Source organism: Hemitrygon akajei, chromosome 31 (assembly GCF_048418815.1).
Source record: "Hemitrygon akajei chromosome 31, sHemAka1.3, whole genome shotgun sequence".
In the NCBI taxonomy this organism is placed as follows: Eukaryota; Metazoa; Chordata; class Chondrichthyes; order Myliobatiformes; family Dasyatidae; genus Hemitrygon; species Hemitrygon akajei.
Window position 1 is genome coordinate 21,698,358 of NC_133154.1, and position 18,408 is coordinate 21,716,765.

Below are 18,408 nucleotides of genomic sequence, written 5' to 3' on the forward strand. Positions count from 1 at the left end.
ACGCGCTGCCTCAGCTGAGACTCGGACCAGTGACCTTCAGATCACCAGACTGATACCTTATCCACTAGGCCACGCGCCAACACAAGTTTTGCCAGTTAAAAAGGTGTTCCCAAATAACGCTTCTTCGTTCCTGCCTAATGCCCTCGTAGTTTGCCCTAATCCAATTTAAAACTCTCCTGCAGGTCACTGCTAATCCACTGAAAGGTCAGTCACCTGGCCTGGCTCAACACCAGGTCCAGTACGGCCCCTCCTCTCGTCAGACTGTGCACATATTGATTTAATAAATCCTCAAGGATACACTTAACAAATTCTTCCCCATCTAAACCCCCTGCACTAAGAAGGTCCCAGTTTATATTAGGGAAGTTGAAATCCCCCATGACAACAACCCTATTATCTTTACACATTCCCTTCATCTGATTACTTATCTGTTCCTCAATGTTCTGGTGGCTATTAGGGGGTCTGTGTTTCAATCCCATCTGTGTGACTGCACCCTTCCTATTCCTGAGTTCCACCCAAATGGACTTGTCTGATTTTTCCACTATGTCTCCTCTGAGTGCAGCTGTAATATTGTCCCTGATTAGTAGTGTAACTCCATCCCCTCTTAAACTCCTCCTCTATCTTTTCTAAAACCTCACTCTTTCCAATATTTTTATTAGTTTCTACATAAAAGAATACAGAGTACAAGGAAGTGTATATAAGAGGTCAGAAAAGATTAAAAAAACCCAGTTACATTGTATCTGTTCATAATAACAATTACATTACCCCATATTCATATAAGTTAATCAATAGTTATATTGAACTATACTAATTTATTACAAAAGAAAAAAAATCTAACCCCTACTAAGACTGAAGCTGTTTATTAAGGAGAAAAGAAGGTAAATACCTTCTTATATAATAAAAATTAATAATAGCCAACATCTGAGTTTAAATAACGAATTGAAGGCTTTGAAAATAATTCAGAAAAGGTCCCCACAAAGTTTGAAAGTCTTGACAAGATTCAGAAATTGAAAAACAAATCTTCTCTAAATCTAATCATGACGTAACGTCACATCCCCATTGAGCATGAGGAGGAAGAACATCTTTCCATTTAAACAAAAGCGTCCTCCTAGCTATAAGAGAGCTAAAGGCCAAAATATGTAAATCAGATGCTTTCAGCTTACTATCTTGTCCAGCAACAACACCAAAAAGGGCCATCAGAGGGTTAGGCTTAAAATTGACTTTTAAAAAAATAAGGAAAAAGTTTGAAAAACTAACTTCCAATATTTTTCAAGAATCAGGCAGGAACAAAACTTCAAAAACCTGGTATATTAATCAGCTATTCCTGCCCCTCTCTCAACCAAGGTTCAGTAATGGCTACAACATCATAGTTTCTTGAACTGAAACCTGCTCTAAGTTTATCACCCGTACCCAGAATACTCCTAGCATTACAATATACACGTTTCAAACTATCTGATCCATCATGCCTATTATTTTAATTTTGCCTTTCAACACTTTCCCTGACATCCACCTTCTGGTCTGAATCTTTCCTTAATTACCTGGGTCTCCGGTTCCTGACCCTTTTCAAAACTAGTTTAAACCCTCACAAGCAGCACAAGCAAACCTCCCGGCCAGGATATTAGTTCCCCATCAGTTCAAGTGCAACCTATCCCTCCTGTAGAGGTCACTCCTCCCCCCCACCAATGATCCAACAACTTGAAGCCCTGACCCCTGCACCATCTCCTCAGCCACTCATTCATCTGTACTATCACCCCATTCTACCTGCACTAGCCCGGAAGTAGTCCGGAGATTACTAATAAATTTTTATATTTTGCACTGTACTGCTGCTACGAGACGACAAATTTTGTGACACGTCAGTGACCTGATACTGATTTAGTTCTCCAGGTATTGAGTGAGAGAGGAGGGGTCCATTACCTATCTCTCCTGAAGCAGTAGGATTACAGAGTTGTACAGCTCAGAGACAGGCTCTTCTGCCCAGGATGTCCATACTGACCCCTTCCCTCCCAATCCCTTTCACCAGTTTTCCAACTCTACCCTTCTACGTGCTGTTTCTGTCTAAATGCCTCTTAAACGCTGTCACGATGTGCGCTGACAATATCAGAACCCATAGGTGGAGGAAAGACGGACTCCGTTGTAGAGACAGTGGCGAGAGTTTATTCATAATAATTCGAAAGAAGTTTGGCTCAGCCAAGCGACACCGCGACAAGAAACATTCTCAAAGTGAGGACCCCATAATTGGCGCTAATTGGGCGTCCGCTTAAATGATACAAGTAACAGAGACTCCCCAAGCCTATCAAAATAAACTTAAGCTTAAACAGAAAGCACCAGGACAGCAGGTCACAAAGAGCGAATCGCTTGAGAAAAACACAATGAACTCTAAACAATTAACCAATTCAGGTGCTCTAAAAGCCTTGGCCTAAAGCTCTCCTGCGCCCCACACAGGCCCGAAGAGCTCATTACAAATGCAGTGACTGCATCAGATTCCACCACCTCCTGTGGCAGCTCATTTCAAATGTCACTCACACTTGGTATGAAATATCTCACCCCTCAGGTCCCCCTTTAAATCACCTTCCTCTCTCCTTAAACCCACAGCCTACCTCTCCCTCTGGCAGCTAATTTCATATCCCCAGCACCCTCTGTGGGAACAATCTGCCTTTTTAAACCTATTCACGTGAACACAGCCCAGTCCGTCACACAAACCAATCTTCCGTCCTTGGACTCACTTTGCACCACATGCTGTTGGAGCAGTGCTGCCAGGATAATCAAGGACACGACCCACACAGCCAACACATTTTTGTCCCTCTTCCCTCCGGGAGGAGGTTCAGGAGCTTAAAGATTCATACGGTCAGATTTGGGAACAGCTTCTTTCCAACCGTGATAAGACTGATGAACGGATCCTGACCCGAATCTGGGCCGTACCTTCCAAATATCCGGACCTGTCTCTCGGGTTTTTTTTTGCACAACCTTACTCTCCCTTTTCTATTTTTTATTTATGATTTATCATTTTTTATTATATTTACTATCGATTTGTACTCCAGGGAGCATGAAGCACAGAATCAAATATTGCTGTGATGATTGTACACTCTAGTAGCAATTGTTTGGCGACAATAAAGTAATAAAGTATTAAAAAGTATTCCCCCTAGTTTTGGACTCCCCTCTTCTGGGAGAGGGACAGAGATAGAGGGGGAGAGGGACAGAGAGAGGAAGGGGGTGAGAGGGAGAGAGAGAAAAAAAAGAAAATGACCACCCTCCTCATCTACACCCCTCATGATTTTATAAACCTCTGTCAGGTCACCCCTCCAGTTCCCTTTGCTCCAGGGAAAACAGGCCGAGACTGCACAGTCTCCCCTTACAACTCAAGCCTTCCAGCCCCGGGAATGTCCTGGTGAATTTTTCTTCCACCCTCTCCACCTTCATATTGCTGGGTGACCCGAACTGCACATACTACTCCTCACTGATGTATCGCTGGAACGGGACATCCCAACCACTGTACTCAATGCTCCAAACGGTGAAGGCCAGTGAGCCAGACACCTTCTTCCCCTTTCCAGTGACTTCACTTTCAGGAAACCACGCACTTGTACCCCGGGTCTCTCTGTTCTACAACAAACCGCAGGGCCCTGACATTCTACCATCTGCCCTGCTGGGCAATGAGGAAGCACACTATCCACTGAATTCCCTCTTGTGGTTGATACTCTGACCACACAGAAAAAGTCCCTGATGATCTACCCTACTTTCTAGGAGGTTGAGGAGGCCTGGCTTATCACCGAACTCTAACAAGCTGCTACGGCTGCACTGTTGGAAGTGTCCTGGTGGCTTCACGGTCTGCACAGCAATTCAAACATGCAGAAGTGTAAGAAGCAGCAGAGAGTAATGGGTGCATCCCCTCCCCACCGTCAGTATTTACAGCGAAGCCTCAGGAAGCAGCATCATCAAAGACGAGAGCTTATTCATAATAATTCCAGAAGAACATCGGTGCCTTGGCCAAGTGACACAGCGAGAAGAAACATTCCCAAAACTAGGACCCCGCGATTACCACGAATCCGGCGTCCACTTAATTAATACAAGTATCACAGAATTGCTGACCCTCTCAAAGTAAACTTCATAAGTTTAAACAGAAAGCACCAATGTCCATTATCAAAGATTCCCACCACCAGTGTCATGGTCCCTTCTGGCAATTCCCCACCTGGCTATTTTCCTCAGGAATTGGGCCTCAATCCCCTTGTTTAGTTTCCAATCATTCCCAGATTCCACTAACTACACACACCTGCTTTCCATCAGAAAATGCAGGATAAAAAACCTTGTGATCACAACAAGGAGCTGCCAGTTTGTTGGTCGACTCCGGCGTGAGTAACCTCATTGCACGGCTCTTAGGACTGCCGGTTCTAAGTCTAGCATCGTTCCTGGATACCGATTCCACGCTGGCTATGTCAAGAACGCCTCCTGATTCTGCCTCTGCACTCGTGTTCTGCACCTGGGTTTGTCCACCGCCTCGCTCGTGTAACACCCAGGCCATGCCATCTTCTCACAGCTCCCATCTACAGAAGCCCGAAGTTCCACACTATCAGGATAAGAGCAGCAACCTCCTTTCAATCATCTGGTTCTTGAACCACCCGGCACAACCATGATCACTACCTCAGTACAGCAACACTGTGACCACTTCACTCTTGGGTGGACTAGTTCTAATGGTATTCTTTATTGTAACATTTCGACCTGACTTATGTTTGGTTGTTGTTGTTCCACCACCGTCTAGTTGGAGGGGCCACTACACAGGATCGGAAATTGCTGCAGAGAGTTGTAAACGCAAGACAGCTCCATTATGGGCACCAGCCTCCCCAGCACTGAGTACGTCTTCAAAAGGTGATGCCTCAGAAAGGTGGCATCCGTCATTAAGGACCCCATCACCCACGATGTGCCCTCTTTTCATTACTACCACCATGGAGAAAGTACAGGAGCCTAAAGACATACAGGGACAGCTTCTTCCCCTCCACCATCAGATTTCTGAATGGATAAGGAACCCATGAACACTAAATCACTATTGCTTTATCTTCTCATTTTTGCACTACCTATTTTTAATTTAATTTCTTATTGTAATTTATAGGTTTTTTTTCATCATCATGTACTGCTGCCACAAAATAACACATGTCACGACATACGCCTGTGATGTTAAACCTGATTCTGATTCGGGTTTAAAACGTTGTACATTTGATGCGATGTCTGATTTTGGATCTTTATCAGAGAACAGCAGGTCACAGGTACGCAGGTCCTCGATGTGACCGTGCCTCTCGCAGGGTCCTCCATTTGCACCACATCAATACCCTCCATCTCCTCGGCCTCTGATGCTCTAGGGCCAAATGGCATCAACCTCTCTCCAAACCTCTCCCCACCACAGGAGTTTTCCCCCACCCACCCTGGCTCCAGAACACTCTCCTCTTCCATCCCCTCCACTGAGACCTCTGCGAGGCACTCTGTGTGCCTCTCTCTGTCACAGACCTCTCTCGGGTGGGGAGGCAGCTTGGAGTGTTTCTCCCACAGTGGAAGAGACGGGAGAGTGGAGGTAATGGGGTACCGTAGATATCAGTGTCCTGGAGGGGAGAGAGGGGGCATCTAGTTGCTGTTGAGGAGGGATTTGAGAGAGGAGCTGGAGAGGGTGTCGGGACAGGCCAAATCAGCCCCCACACTCTGGGCTGTGGAGGGCCCCACAAGGACCACTCTTGAATGCTTGTAGGTGACTGCCCAGCCTTTGGGAGTGTGGCCAGTGCCAAGATCCGACTGCCTTCTCAATGTCCAGAGACCCAACGCCGTCTTCTGCTGAATTCGAGTGCAGGTGCTTGGGGGAAGGGGTGGTTGGAGAGAGGGGAGAGAAATGTCAGTGGACGAGAACAGACAGGATTATCGCACAGGCAGAAGGCAGTGAGGGGAGAGACAGATGTCCAACGTTCAGTCGCAGAGGGAGGAGGAGAAGAGATAGATGTACAGTAACAGATAGAGGAGAGGACAGTGTGTTACACCCAGTCCCAAAAGGGGGAGAGGATGGTGTATCCAATGTCAGTCCCAGAGGGGGGAGAGGACATTGAGTCCGATGCCCAGTTTCAGACAGCGGAGAAGGCATTGAGTCCCATGCTCAGTCCTAGGGAGAGGGGAGAGGATGATGTGTCCAATGCCCATTCCCAGAGAGGAGGAAAAGGCGTTGAGTTCAAAGCCCACTTCCAGAGGGGGGAGAGGATGGTGTATCCGATGCCCAGTCCCAGAGAGGGGAGAGGGCATTGAGTCCGATGCCCAGTCCCAGAGTGGAGGAGAAGACAGTGTGCCTGTTGCCTGCTCCTGGGGGGGGGTTGAAGAGGACAGTGAGGCCCGGGGGGGGGGGTGGGGAAGAGAGGACAATGAGTCCGATGCCCAGACACGGGGGGGGTGGGGGAGAGGACAATGAGTCCGATGCCCAGACCTGGGGGTGGGGGCGGGGGCAGGAGAGGACGGTGTGTCTTACCTCTTGTGCAGATGACACACTGTGACGAGGACAATGATGCCTGTTAGAGTGATGGCTGTGTACATGGCCCAAGCTAGAACAGGAGAGAAACGGGAGGGAGTCAGAACCTGGGAGGAGACATCCCCCCTCCCGATGATCCTCCCTACCCGCCCCATACGACGCTCTCGCAACAACCAAAGAAAGGAATGGCAGGAAGGCAGTGGAACTCAGCAATAGAGGACCACACCCGGGTTCCCACCCAACCCAGGGAACCTCCTTCCCTGCTCACAGCTCATCCCTCTGGGTGTCTGGTGAATCCGGTGTTGCTGCAGCTCCCAGTGTCTGCGGACACTCCCCCTCCCTCCCTGCAGCTCACTCACACCCTCCTCTCTCTCCTGCCTCAGCCCCTCCTCTTTCCCCTATCCCCTTCCTTTTAACCCTACTCTCTCTTTCATTCCCCCCTCCACCCTCATTCCACAACCTCCTTTCTGCCCCATCTAGTACCCTGCTCTGTGTTCCTGGGGGAGGGGAAGGATGGAGTGACTCCCCCCATCCCCATACCTGCTATTCCGGTCATCATCCTGTTTGAGCGTCCGGTCTCTAACCCCTCGGTCTCCATGGGGGAGGATCTCGGAGCTTCCATCAATGTTCTGACATCATCATTCTCCAGACCTGGGTCAAAGTTCAAAGGCAGGTTGGTACGACTGGGGCCAGGGGTCAAACCCAAACCTTCACCCTGTATCTGACTCTGAATGTGTGTGATGGGATGGTGTGGAGGGAACTCCACTCTGCGTCTGACCCAGGAGTGCGTGGAGGGAATGTCACTCCATGCCTGACCCCAGGAGTGTGTAAAGCGATGGTGGGGGAGCGAGGGAGAGGGAAAAGGGAACAGAGGTGAAGAGGGGGCAAGGAAGATAAAGGAGGAGAGAGGTGAGGTGAAGAGGGTCAGGAGATTGGGGTTGTGTGGAGCAAGGTAGCCTCTCCCCCCCTCAGATCTGTAGATCAGTGTGAAGGGGATGAGGGAGTGGGGGAGAGGGAGGGCCATGACACCGTGTGGGAGCTTCGGAGTGAGGGTGGGGGCTGGACGAGGGAGTGAAGGGGGTGGGATTACTGAAGCGAGCGAGCCTACCCCAGATCTCACCTCCGTAGACCAGTGCAAATCCCTGTCCCTCGTGGATGGAGTTGGAGAGGAACCGGAGCCGGATCCAGCCGGTGTGGAAGCGGTGGGTCCCCAGGGGGGAGCCTCCCCCCGCGAAGGTGGCCAGCAGCCGGCCTGTCCGCCCCTCCCGCACTTCCAGTCGGTCTCCCCCTTCTCGCAGCTCAAACAGCCGGATGTCCAGCTCGATGGCCTGGGCGCCCGGTGGCTGCAGGTCCCAGAAACACTCCGAGTCCGGCTTGTAGGTATCCGGGTATTCCGGGGAGTAGATTACCCCAGAGCGGGAGCGCAGATCTCCCCCGCATGACCCTACGGACACTGGGGGAGAGAAGGAAGGGGAGGGTTAAGGAATGCTCCTCCGCTCTCCCAATCCTCACTGCTCACCCCTCGCCTTCCCAATCTCCTCTCCCCATCCCTTCACAATGCCCTCTCTCTCCTCATCCTCTCCTTTCCCCCTCCTGGTCCTCTACCTCCCATTACCCTGCCCACTCCCTCCCCTCCCCCTCAACTTCCCAATCCACTGTGACCCTCCCCTCCCCCTCAATTTCCCAATCCACTGTGACCCTCCCCTCCCCACTTCCTAATGCACTGTGACCCCTCCCCTCATGTGACACTCCCCTCTCCCTCCAGCCTCTGCTTCTCCCCTTCCCACTCCTCCCTGAGAAAGACTTGCCCTTTCTAGGACCTTCTCCCTTCCCCATCTCCTCTCCCCATCCTCCCCCCTTCGCTCCCTCACACTCACCCTCGTAGACCCCGAGACGCCCGTCACCGCCACACAGCTGGCTGGACTGGCCGAAGCAGACCTGGTTACATTCCAGCAGGCTGGTCCGTCTCTGTCCGCGCAGGTCCGCCCGGCTACCGCAGAAACAGGCGTACCCCGCCTCCAGTCCTGCCAGCTAAGATGGGAGGGGGCGGTGGTGAAGATCTGGTGGTTTGACTCAGCTACACCCCCCCCCCCACCTTCTGAGGGATCGTGAAGTGCTGGATCCCTCCTCACATCACCTCTCTGACTCACCACACCCTCTCCGTCCCCCCTCCCTTCCTGTGCTGTGCACCAAGTTGGATCTAACAAACTCCTCCCCGTTACCCATTCCCTCCTACGGATCCCGGGGCTGGGGTCTCTGCTCACCCTCATCCCTGGCACACTCAGCACCCGGGTACACACGGAGACAGTAACACGGCGCAGAACGATTGGCAAACACACACACACACGAAGATGCAAACTCAAAAACACACCAAAGCGATGCACGCACACAGAGACAGACATACTCTCACTCACACACGCCCATCTCTGTTCACACCCCACTGGAAAGCCGGGGCAGGGGCGCCCCTCGCCACTCCTGTAGGTGACGGGGAGGAGGTGTGGCAGCAGGGGCCGGGCCGTTCTCTCACCCCCCACCCCGAGCAACTGCATGCTCACATACACAACGCAAGCCGATGCAAGTCCATGAGGACCACAGGAAAGTACAAACGCGGGCACTGGCTACAGGCACCCACGAGGTCCAAGTCACAATACATATAATGTCACCAAATAAAACCCTGAGAATCATTTTCTTGCAGGAAAATATAGAAATCCTATTTCATAAATACAATTTATGAAGAATTGCGCACAGACAGGGCAGGAAAGCGGGTGTGCAGAGGGGCGCCGGTTGCAGCAGAAGAGCTGGCGAGCATTTGCACACGGATTTGTTTGCACGCCAGCGAGTGTGCACGCAGGAAGATGTGTGCGGGAGGCTGCAGACACACGGGAGAGAATGCATGGGGTCGTGTGCGCGAATGCACTGCTGGCGAGCGTGTATACAGGGGGAGGTGATAATGCGTACAAGGTGGCCATGCACTACTAGCGGGCTGTGTGCATCACCGCTCCCTCGCCCCCCACAGTCCGAGGCACAGCCTACCTACCTCGTAGCCTTTCCTGCGGCAGAACCGGATGCAGACCTGGACCGTGAGTTTAGTGGAGGTGCCGCTGCTGCCACTTAGCGTCGCCGGGCTCCCCGTGTCCACGAAGCAGCCCACGTAACCTGGCACTGTGGAGATGGGCGGGGTGGGGTCAGTGGGGGTCCAACTGGCAGCGGGCTGCGTGCCCGGTAGGGGTGTGGGCATTCACAACAGGGGGTGCACGTGAGTAAGAGCAGGAGGCTAGTGCGTAGAGTGTGCAGGGAATGGTGCATTGGGTGCGCAAGAAACTAGTACATTTGCAAGTGATTGTGCCAGACACTGTTGCATTTCCATGGAGAAATTGGTGCTTTTGCTAGCGTGCGACAGTTGGTGCAGCCGACAGTGTTTGGGAATTAGTGCACAGAAAACTGTGCTTGCAAGGGTTCCGGAAATGTGCACGTTTGTGAGTATGTGCAAGAACTTACTGCACTGGTGAGTGTGCACACAACCGGTGCCTAGTTAGGGTGCTAGTGCACTTGGTGAGAGGAAATCATCGCACTGGCAAGGAGAAAATAGTGCAATGGCAAGTGTGCAAGGATTCTGTGAGTAAGAATTCAGTGCATGGCAAGTATGCAAGAAAAATAGTGTGTAAAAGAGCGTGCCTGAAATTAGTGCATTGGAGAGTGTGTAAGAAATTAGTGCCCTGATGAGCGAAAATTCAGTGCATTGGCAAGTGTACAAGAAACCAATCGTTAGCGAGTGTGCAAGAAATGTACACGTTAGTAAGAAGATATGGGTGCACTGGTGAGAGATTAATAGATTAGTGAGTGAGAAAATAATTCAGTGTATTGGCAAGTGTGTAGAAATCAGTGCAGTGGTGAGTGTGCAGGGAATTAGTGCATTGGATGTGTGATAGTCCACCGGGAAGCCAGAAGTGATACATTTGTGAGCGCGCAAGGGGAGAGAGCGTTAGCGAGCGTGCACCACGATGCGAGGTACTCACTTGTACAGCTGGGGATGTTGCAGTACTTCCAGTAAATGCCTTCCTCGCTCTCAGAGATGTAACACCACGGCTGAACATCACCGTCCGGGTTCCTACCACACCAGAGAGGGACGAGAGCCCGTCAGCCTCGAGGGGTGGGGGAGAGGTAGGGCTGTACATCATGGTCTGGGTTCCTGCCACACCGGGGATGGGGTGACAGTCAGGGTGCTGGGGGAGGGCGAGGAATGAGGGGACAGTAAGGAGAGGGAGGGAGAAGCGAAAGGGGAGATAGGGAGAGGGCAGTGCTGGGGCAAGGGGTGGGGAAGGGAGGATAGGATGGGGAGGGGATGACTAGGAGAGAAGAGAGGGTGGGGAGTAAAGGAATGGAGGGGAGAGGAGGAGGGTGGAGGATGTGGTGTGGAGGGGAGACAGGGAGGGGAAGCAGAGGGGGAATGGGGAGTAGAAGAGCGGAAGGAAAGGAGGAGTGGGGAGGAGAGGAACGAAGGGGGTGGGGGGGTAGGGAGAGGAGGGGAACGGTGGAGGAAAAGGGGAGGTGGCGAGCGAGATCATGATACCCACCGGCAGTAGTTATGATTCCCCAGCCCCCATTCCCCGTTGGGGTACACACGCGTGTTGTAAGCGTGCTGGCGTGTTTCGTTCCAGTACAAGCACCGCTTCCCATTCTCGACAGACGTCTGGTCCTGGTCGCCCCGGTAATCAGCTCCATTCACCCGGAAACACTCGGAGACTCCTGGAGAGACGGGAGATCAGCCAGGCCAGAGATTCCCATGACGGACCCGCACCGGCATCACCGTGCACCGTTCATGTCTCCATATCCCCCTGGGTCAGACCCACACCAGGAGCATCGGGCACGGTTCCCATCTTAATATCCACCGGATTTGGAATCACACCAGGATGAGAGAGAGAGGGGGAGCACAGGAGAGGGATTGCGAGAAAGATTGCGCACGAGAGAATGTGCGTGTGTGTGTGTTTGCCTTCCCTACACCCCTCCCCATCTCTGCAAACCCTTCTCTCCCTGTGCCCCTTCCCGTCTCTGATGCTGCTTCCTTCCCCTAGAGTCCCATCTCTCCCCCGGAGACACCCACCTCTTTGTGTAGGGATTCTGACTGGATCACGGGACAGTTGTGTGGAATTCTTCTTCGGCAGTTCCGTGAGGTTATCAGAATACGGGAGAGAGTCTGTAACATTAACAGGCTGAGAATGGGTGTCAAGGAATGGACGCTGTAGGAGCAACAGGCAAATTGATACAGAGAGCAACACTGTGACCACAGTCAGACAGAGGCATGAGTAGATAACACCAACACCCTGACTACCATTGCACGTAAAACCCAGACAGGAATAATGACTACAGTCAGATCAGAATAGAATTGAAGACCGGAAGCGCATCGGGAGCTTCACTCTGTATCTGACCCCGGGAGTGTGTGATGGGACGGTGTGGAGGGAGCTTCACTCTGTGTCTGACCCCGGGAGTGTGTGATGGGACGGTGTGGAGGGAGCTTCACTCTGTGTCTGACCCCGGGAGTGTGTGATGGGACGGTGTGGAGGGAGCTTCACTCTGTGTCTGACCCCGGGAGTGTGTGATGGGACGGTGTGGAGGGAGCTTCACTCTGTGTCTGACCCCGGGAGTGTGTGATGGGACGGTGTGGAGGGAGCTTCACTCTGTGTCTGACCCCGGGAGTGTGTGATGGGACGGTGTGGAGGGAGCTTCACTCTGTGTCTGACCCCGGAAGTGTGTGATGGGACGGTGTGGAGGGAGCTTCACTCTGTGTCTGACACCGGGAGTGTGTGATGGGACGGTGTGGAGGGAGCTTCACCCTGTCTGACCCCGGAAGTGTGTGATGGGACGGTGTGGAGGGAGCTTCACTCTGTGTCTGACCCCGGAAGTGTGTGATGGGACGGTGTGGAGGGAGCTTCACTCTGTGTCTGACACCGGGAGTGTGTGATGGGACGGTGTGGAGGGAGCTTCACTCTATGGCAACTGTTAATTAGCTACAGCAGTGTTTAGTACACTCATTCCTATAGGTCTGATCAAAGAACTCCAAGACCTGGGCCACTGTGCTTCTCTCTGAAACTGGATCCTTGACTTCCATACCAGGAGATCACAGTCTATGTGGATTGGAAATAGCATCTCCTCATCACTGATCATCAACATTGGTGCACCACATGGACATGTGCTTAGCCCATTGTTCTAATCTCTCTATACCATGACTATTTTTTGGCGCAGCTCAAATGCCATCTGAAGATATGCTGATAATAGAACTGTCAGCAGAATTTCAGATGATGACAAGAAGGCAGACAAGAGCGAGATAGATCAGCTTGTTGAGTGGTGTCGCAGGAACGACCTTCCACTCATTGTCAGTAAGACCAAAGGATTGATTGTGGACTTCACACAGGTTAAGACAAGGGAACATGAACCAGTCGTCTTTGAGGGATCATCAGAAATGGAGGGGGTGAGCAATTTCAAGTTTCCGGGTGGCAACATCTCTGAGGATCTAACCTGGGTTGAACATATCGACATAGTTACAAAGGAAGCAAGACAGCAACTATGCTTCAATAACAAGAGAAAATCTTCAGATGCTGGAAATCCAAGCAGCAGCATCATACACAAAGTGCTGGAGAAACTCGACAGGCCAGGCAGTATCCGTGGAAAAGAGTAAGCAGACAGAGTCTCAGGCCCAGACCCTTCATCAGGACTGGAGAAAGAAGTTGAGGTGAGAGTAAGAAGATGGGGGAGGTGCTGGGTGAAACCAGGACGGGTGGGGGAATTGGTGAAGTAAAGAGCTGGGAAGTCGATTGGTGAAAAAGAAAAAGGGCTGGAGAAGGGGAAATTGGATAGAGAAGGGTAGACCATGGAAGAAAGGGAAGGGCAAGGAGCACCAGGGGGAGGTGATGGGCAGCTAAGGAGATAAGGTGAGAGAGAAATGGGAATGGTGAAGGGGAGGGGGGCTATATTTCATTAGGAGCTTGAGATTCGATATGTCACCAAAGACACGGGTAAATTTCTACAGATATATCGTGGAGAGCATTCTGACTGGCTGCATCATTGCCTAGTATTGTGGGGGGGGGGGGGTCCATTGAACAGGATCAAAATAAGCTGCAGAGTTGTAAACTCAGTCAGCTTCATCACGAACAGTAGCCTCCCCAGCGTCCAGGACATCTTCAGGGAGCAAAGCCGCAAAGAGGTGGCATCCATCATTAAGGACCCCCATCACCCAGGACATGCTCTCGTCTCATCAGGGAGGAGGTACAGGAGTCTGAGGGCATGCACTCAACGATTCAGGAACAGCTTCTTCCCCTGTGTCAAGAGATTTCTGAATGGACATTGAACCCATGAACACTACCTCACTACTTTTTATTTTTGCACTACTTTTAAAATTTAATTCATATATATATAATTTTTACAATAATTCAGGTTTTATGTATTGCAATATACTGCTGCCACGTAACAACACATTTCATGACATATGCCAGTGATATTAAACCTGATTCTGACCCTTTGAGTGTGTGATGGGACCGTGTGGAGGGAGCTTCACTCTGTGTCTGACCCCAGGAGTGTGTGATGGGACGGTGTGGAGGGAGCTTCACTCTGTGTCCGACCCTGGGAGTGTGTGATGGGACGGTGTGAAGGGAGCTTCACTCTGTGTCTGATCCTGGGAGTGTGTGATGGGACGGTGTGGAGGGAGCTTCACTCTGTGCCTGACCCCGGGAGTGAGTGCGTGACAGTGTGGAAGGAGATTCACTTTGTGTCTGACCCCGGGAGTGTATGATAGGACAGTGTGGAAGGAGCTTTACTGTGTCTGACCCCGGGAGTGAGTGACGGGACAGTGTGGAGGGAGCTTTACTGTGTCTGACCCCGGGAGTGAGTGACGGGACAGTGTGGAGGGAGATTTACTCTGTGTCTGACTCGTGTGTACGGAGAGACTCACCTCGGTGCTGCAGTGAAAGAGACTCTTGGAGCCGAACATAGATGAAGATCACAAGCTGGAGTTCAAACTGCATCACTGGTCTTTCTTGAAGAGCACCCAGCAGGAGGGAGAGAGGGTAAAACAGCAAAATTGAGGGTAACGTGGAGAGTGGGTGTCAATGTTAGGGGAAGGAGAGAGATGGAGGGAGAGAGAGAGGTGACAGGGATATAAAGGGGAGAGGGGGAAGAGGAGAGAGGGGAAGTAAGATGGAAAGGAGAGAGAGAGAGGGGAAGAGATGGGGGAGCAGAGGGGGAGAGGAAGAAATAGAAAGAGGGTGCTTCTCAGGAGCCAATCAGTGTCCCAGGACCTGAGTCCTCAGGATGGAACAAGCAGCGGATCGAGCCCCAAGGCGGAGAAACCTGCCCTCCGCCGGCATCAGTACCCTCTCTCCTGTCCCCAACCCGGCACCAGGAGCATGTAGGTCTGTTCCGAGTCTGTGGCAGAGACGTCCACCGTCTGTCTGTCTCTGTCTCGCCGGCGCAATTACCCAGGGTCTGCTCGCGGGTGCAGGACCGACCCAGGCAGACTGAGCGAGGCATCACCTGCTCCCGGTTTAAGAGGAGCAGGGGCTGGGAGGAGGAGCTCTCCTGACTCGTCTGTGGGAGGTCGGGAGAGAAGGAAATGAGGAAGAAAGAGAAAGGGGGTTGGAGAGAGGGACGAGGAGAGGCTGGGAGGGGGAGAGAGGAAGCGGGATGGGTAAAGGGTAAAGGAGAAAGAGAGGGACTGGGAGAAGAGGAAGCAAGAGCGGGAGGGGAGGGGGAGTGAGAGAGGAGAGGGCGTGGATGAGGGAGGGTGGGGGCAGGAGAGGTGAGAGAGGGACGGGGAGGAAAGAGAGGGTAGAGGTGGAAGCGGGTAAAGAAAGGGGTGGGAGTTGGAGAGGAGGGGGCAAAAGGGAGGAAAGATAAATAAGTGGGGGGGGAGAGAGAGGTGAGGGAAGGGAAAATGTGATGTTCATCCAACTCCCTCAGACCATTCTCACCCCCCCCCCCCGGACCTGTCATTGGACACCCCATTCTCGTCTCCCAGCTCGCCCGCCCGTGGACCATCAGACACCGTTCTCTCTCCACCCTTGGCCACGGACACGCCGACCTCTCCCCTCACCCCAGTCTGGTATCTACTCGGTAGCGAGCACGGGCGAAGGTGTGCGTGAGAGAGGACTGGGTCTATTCCAAGGAGACGTTCTCAGCCACCTTCTCCCGGGGCTGCAATCGTTTGAAGTGAGAGCCTTGTGCTCGAGAAGCTGTTTGAGATTTCGATTGATGTTAAAGAGAAAGGTTCTTTGGATTTCTCTCGAAGAGCTTTCATCAAAGCTCCAGATCTTGGAACAGTTCCCGTACCCATTTGTACCCCGAAGGCTTGTGTTAACCCCTACAATGCTAAATAGATCACCAAACAATACAGCACAGGAACCGGCCTTTCGGCCCGCGATGCCTGTGCTGTACACGATTCCAGATTAAATTTAAAGAACTTCTGCCTGCTGGTGATTCAAATCACTCCATTTTCTCCACGCAGAAATAACTCGTGCTCTCTGTGTAAAAAAACACACTAGCCCCGTACATCTCTGAAACTCTTCCCCTCGCCCCTTAAGACATCTCAAACGTGGGAAAAGATGCCGACTGACTTACCCTGTCTGTACCTTTCATAACCTGTTAAACTTCAATCACGTCTCTACCCCCGCCACCCCCCCCCACCCCCAGCCTCTGCCGGTCCAGGGAAAACAACCTCTCCTCCTGCCTCATGTCCAGGCAGCATCCTGATGAACCTCTCCAAAGCTACCCCCACCCACACCCTCCGTGTAAGGATGCGACCAGAGTTTTAGACTGCTGAAACCTGACTCGTATATTCAGTGCCCCGACCACCGAAGGCAAGCATGCTGTGCGTCTTCTCCACCACCTTCCTTACTCTTGCGACCAGTTTCAGGGACCTGTAGCCTTGGATCTCTCTGAACATCAACGCTGCTGAAGGTCCTGCCGTTAACTGTCCTCTCTCTTTCCATTTGACTCCCGAGTGCAACACCTCACACTTGCCCGGATTAAACGCCATCTGCTGATTTCTCCGCCTTTGTCTACAACTGCTCTGTCTTTTCCTATATGCTGCCTGGCCTGCTGAGTTCCTCCAGCATTTTGAGTGTGTGTGTGTTGTTGGGATTTTCAGCAGCTGCAGGTTTTCTCTCGTTAGTGTATAAATAATAATCATCTGCTCTTCCATTTTTCTTTCCAAAATGGATGACCTCGCATTTATCAACATTGTAATCTATCTGCCAGTCCCTTGCCCACTCACTTAACCCATCTATATCTCTCTGCAGACTCTCCGTCTCTGCTGCACTATTTGCTTTTCCACTCAATTTAGTATCATCAGCAAATTTAGATACACTACACTCGGTGGACTCGTTAATGTATATCGTTAACAGTTACAGGCCCAGCGCAGACCCTTGTGTCACACCACTCACCACTGATTGCCAATCAGAGTAACACCCATTTATCCCAACTCTCTGCTTTCTATTAGTTAACCAATCCTCTGTCCATGCTAATACATCACCCCCAAATCTACACATCCTTATCTTATGGGTGAGTCTTTTATGCCGCATGTTATCGAACGCCTTCTGGAAAACCAAGTAAATAACATCCATCTGTTCCCCTCCATCCACTGCGCTCGTTATATCCTCAAAGTCCTTTGTCAATCCTCTACACTGTCCACAGCAGCACTTCGAGTCGTCGGTGAACTTACTACCCCATCTCCGTCCGTGTTTTTATCCAAGTCCCTTATATATATTTCACAAACAGAGGAGGTCCCAGTCCCAGTGTGGAACACTACTAGTCAGGAACCTCCAGCCAGGATAGGTTCCATTGACCAGTACCTTCCGACTTCTAAGGGCAAACCGATTCTGAATCAAAAAGGGTAATCACTCTGATTCCCATGCATCTGAATCTTCTGGATCAGCTTCCCATGACAGACTTTGTCAAAGACCCTACTAAATTCCAAGAAGACAACGCTCACTGCTCTACCCCGAATCAATCACCCTTATCAATTCCTGAAAAGGTTCAATCAAGTTAATACGTCATGAGTCACACTGACTGTCCCCAGTCATCCCTGTTCCTCCAAATGTGTGTTCATCCTGTCCGTTACCAGTCTATAGTTTCCAGGATTGTCCTTATTTCCCTTATTGACTAACTCTTGTCCACCTGGACCTCAATCATGGCTCAAGAGGACACAAAGATCTTGGTCAAAACCCCAGCAATCTCTTTCAAGAACCTGGGTCACATCCCAGGTGGCCTTGGGGATTTATCCACCTTCAAGGGGCCCAGCACCAGCAGATATCAAGATCAGGTTCATTATCGGTGTCACAGAACGCTCAGAAATCTGATGGTGGAGGGGAAGACGATGTTTCTGATTTGTTGAGTGTGTCTCCCCTCCCAGATAGTAGTAATAAGAAAGCATGTCCCAGACGGTGAGAGTCCTCACCGATGAATGTCTTGAGGCACCGGCTTTTGAAGATGTTCCCAATGGTGGGGAGGCTGGTGTCTAAGAGGAAACTAGCGGAATTTACATGTGATCCTGTACCAGGTGGGGACAGGAACAGTCAGAACTCTCCACTCTACATCTGTAGAAGTTTTGGTGACATCCCAAATCACTTCAAGCTCCCAATGAAGTAGAGCTGTTGGCTTGCTTTCATCGTGAGGGGCTCTGGATAGATCCCCAGGGATGTTGACGCTCAGCAACTTAAAACTGCTCACCCTTTCCACCACTGACCCCTCAATGAGGGCTGGTGTGCGTTCTACTAACTTTGTGACCCCAACATGCCCGACCCCACATGATCACATTGTTGTCCACAACCTTCTGCTTGGTGAATACTTATGCAAGGCATTCATTTAGGACCTCATCCACGTTCTTTGACTCTAAGCACGAGCTTTCTCCTTTATCCTTGAGTGGTCCTCTCTCACCCTAG

At 51.4% G+C, this 18,408-nt stretch overlaps 1 protein-coding gene across 1 annotated transcript; it reads right to left on the reverse strand.

Annotated features, from left to right (window-relative positions):
• Positions 1-84: 84 nt before the first annotated feature.
• LOC140719005 (kremen protein 2-like) lies at positions 85-16,505 on the reverse strand. The gene is made up of 10 exons (XM_073033314.1): positions 16,365-16,505; positions 14,950-15,058; positions 11,056-11,245; positions 10,498-10,589; positions 9,519-9,643; positions 8,359-8,512; positions 7,602-7,934; positions 7,022-7,132; positions 6,482-6,554; positions 85-5,824 (listed from the first exon to the last, which is right to left on the reverse strand). Exons 1-10 carry the CDS (start codon positions 16,503-16,505, stop codon positions 5,602-5,604), a joined length of 1,551 nt encoding a protein of 516 aa, XP_072889415.1. The 3' UTR covers positions 85-5,601.
• Between the last annotated feature and the right edge of the window lie 1,903 nt (positions 16,506-18,408).

What these genes read in the sequence shown, in the direction of transcription:
- LOC140719005 (XM_073033314.1), bottom strand. Translation starts at nt 16,505, where the DNA reads ATGGCGTTTAATCCGGGCAAGTGTGAGGTGTTGCACTCGGGAGTCAAA. An exon ending in ATTTGCACTGGTCTACGGAG is followed by an intron (nt 7,133 to 7,601) that starts GTGAGATCTGGG and finishes ACTTTGACCCAG; the next exon opens with GTCTGGAGAATGATGATGTC. An exon ending in GATGATGACCGGAATAGCAG is followed by an intron (nt 6,555 to 7,021) that starts GTATGGGGATGG and finishes CTCCTGTTCTAG; the next exon opens with CTTGGGCCATGTACACAGCC.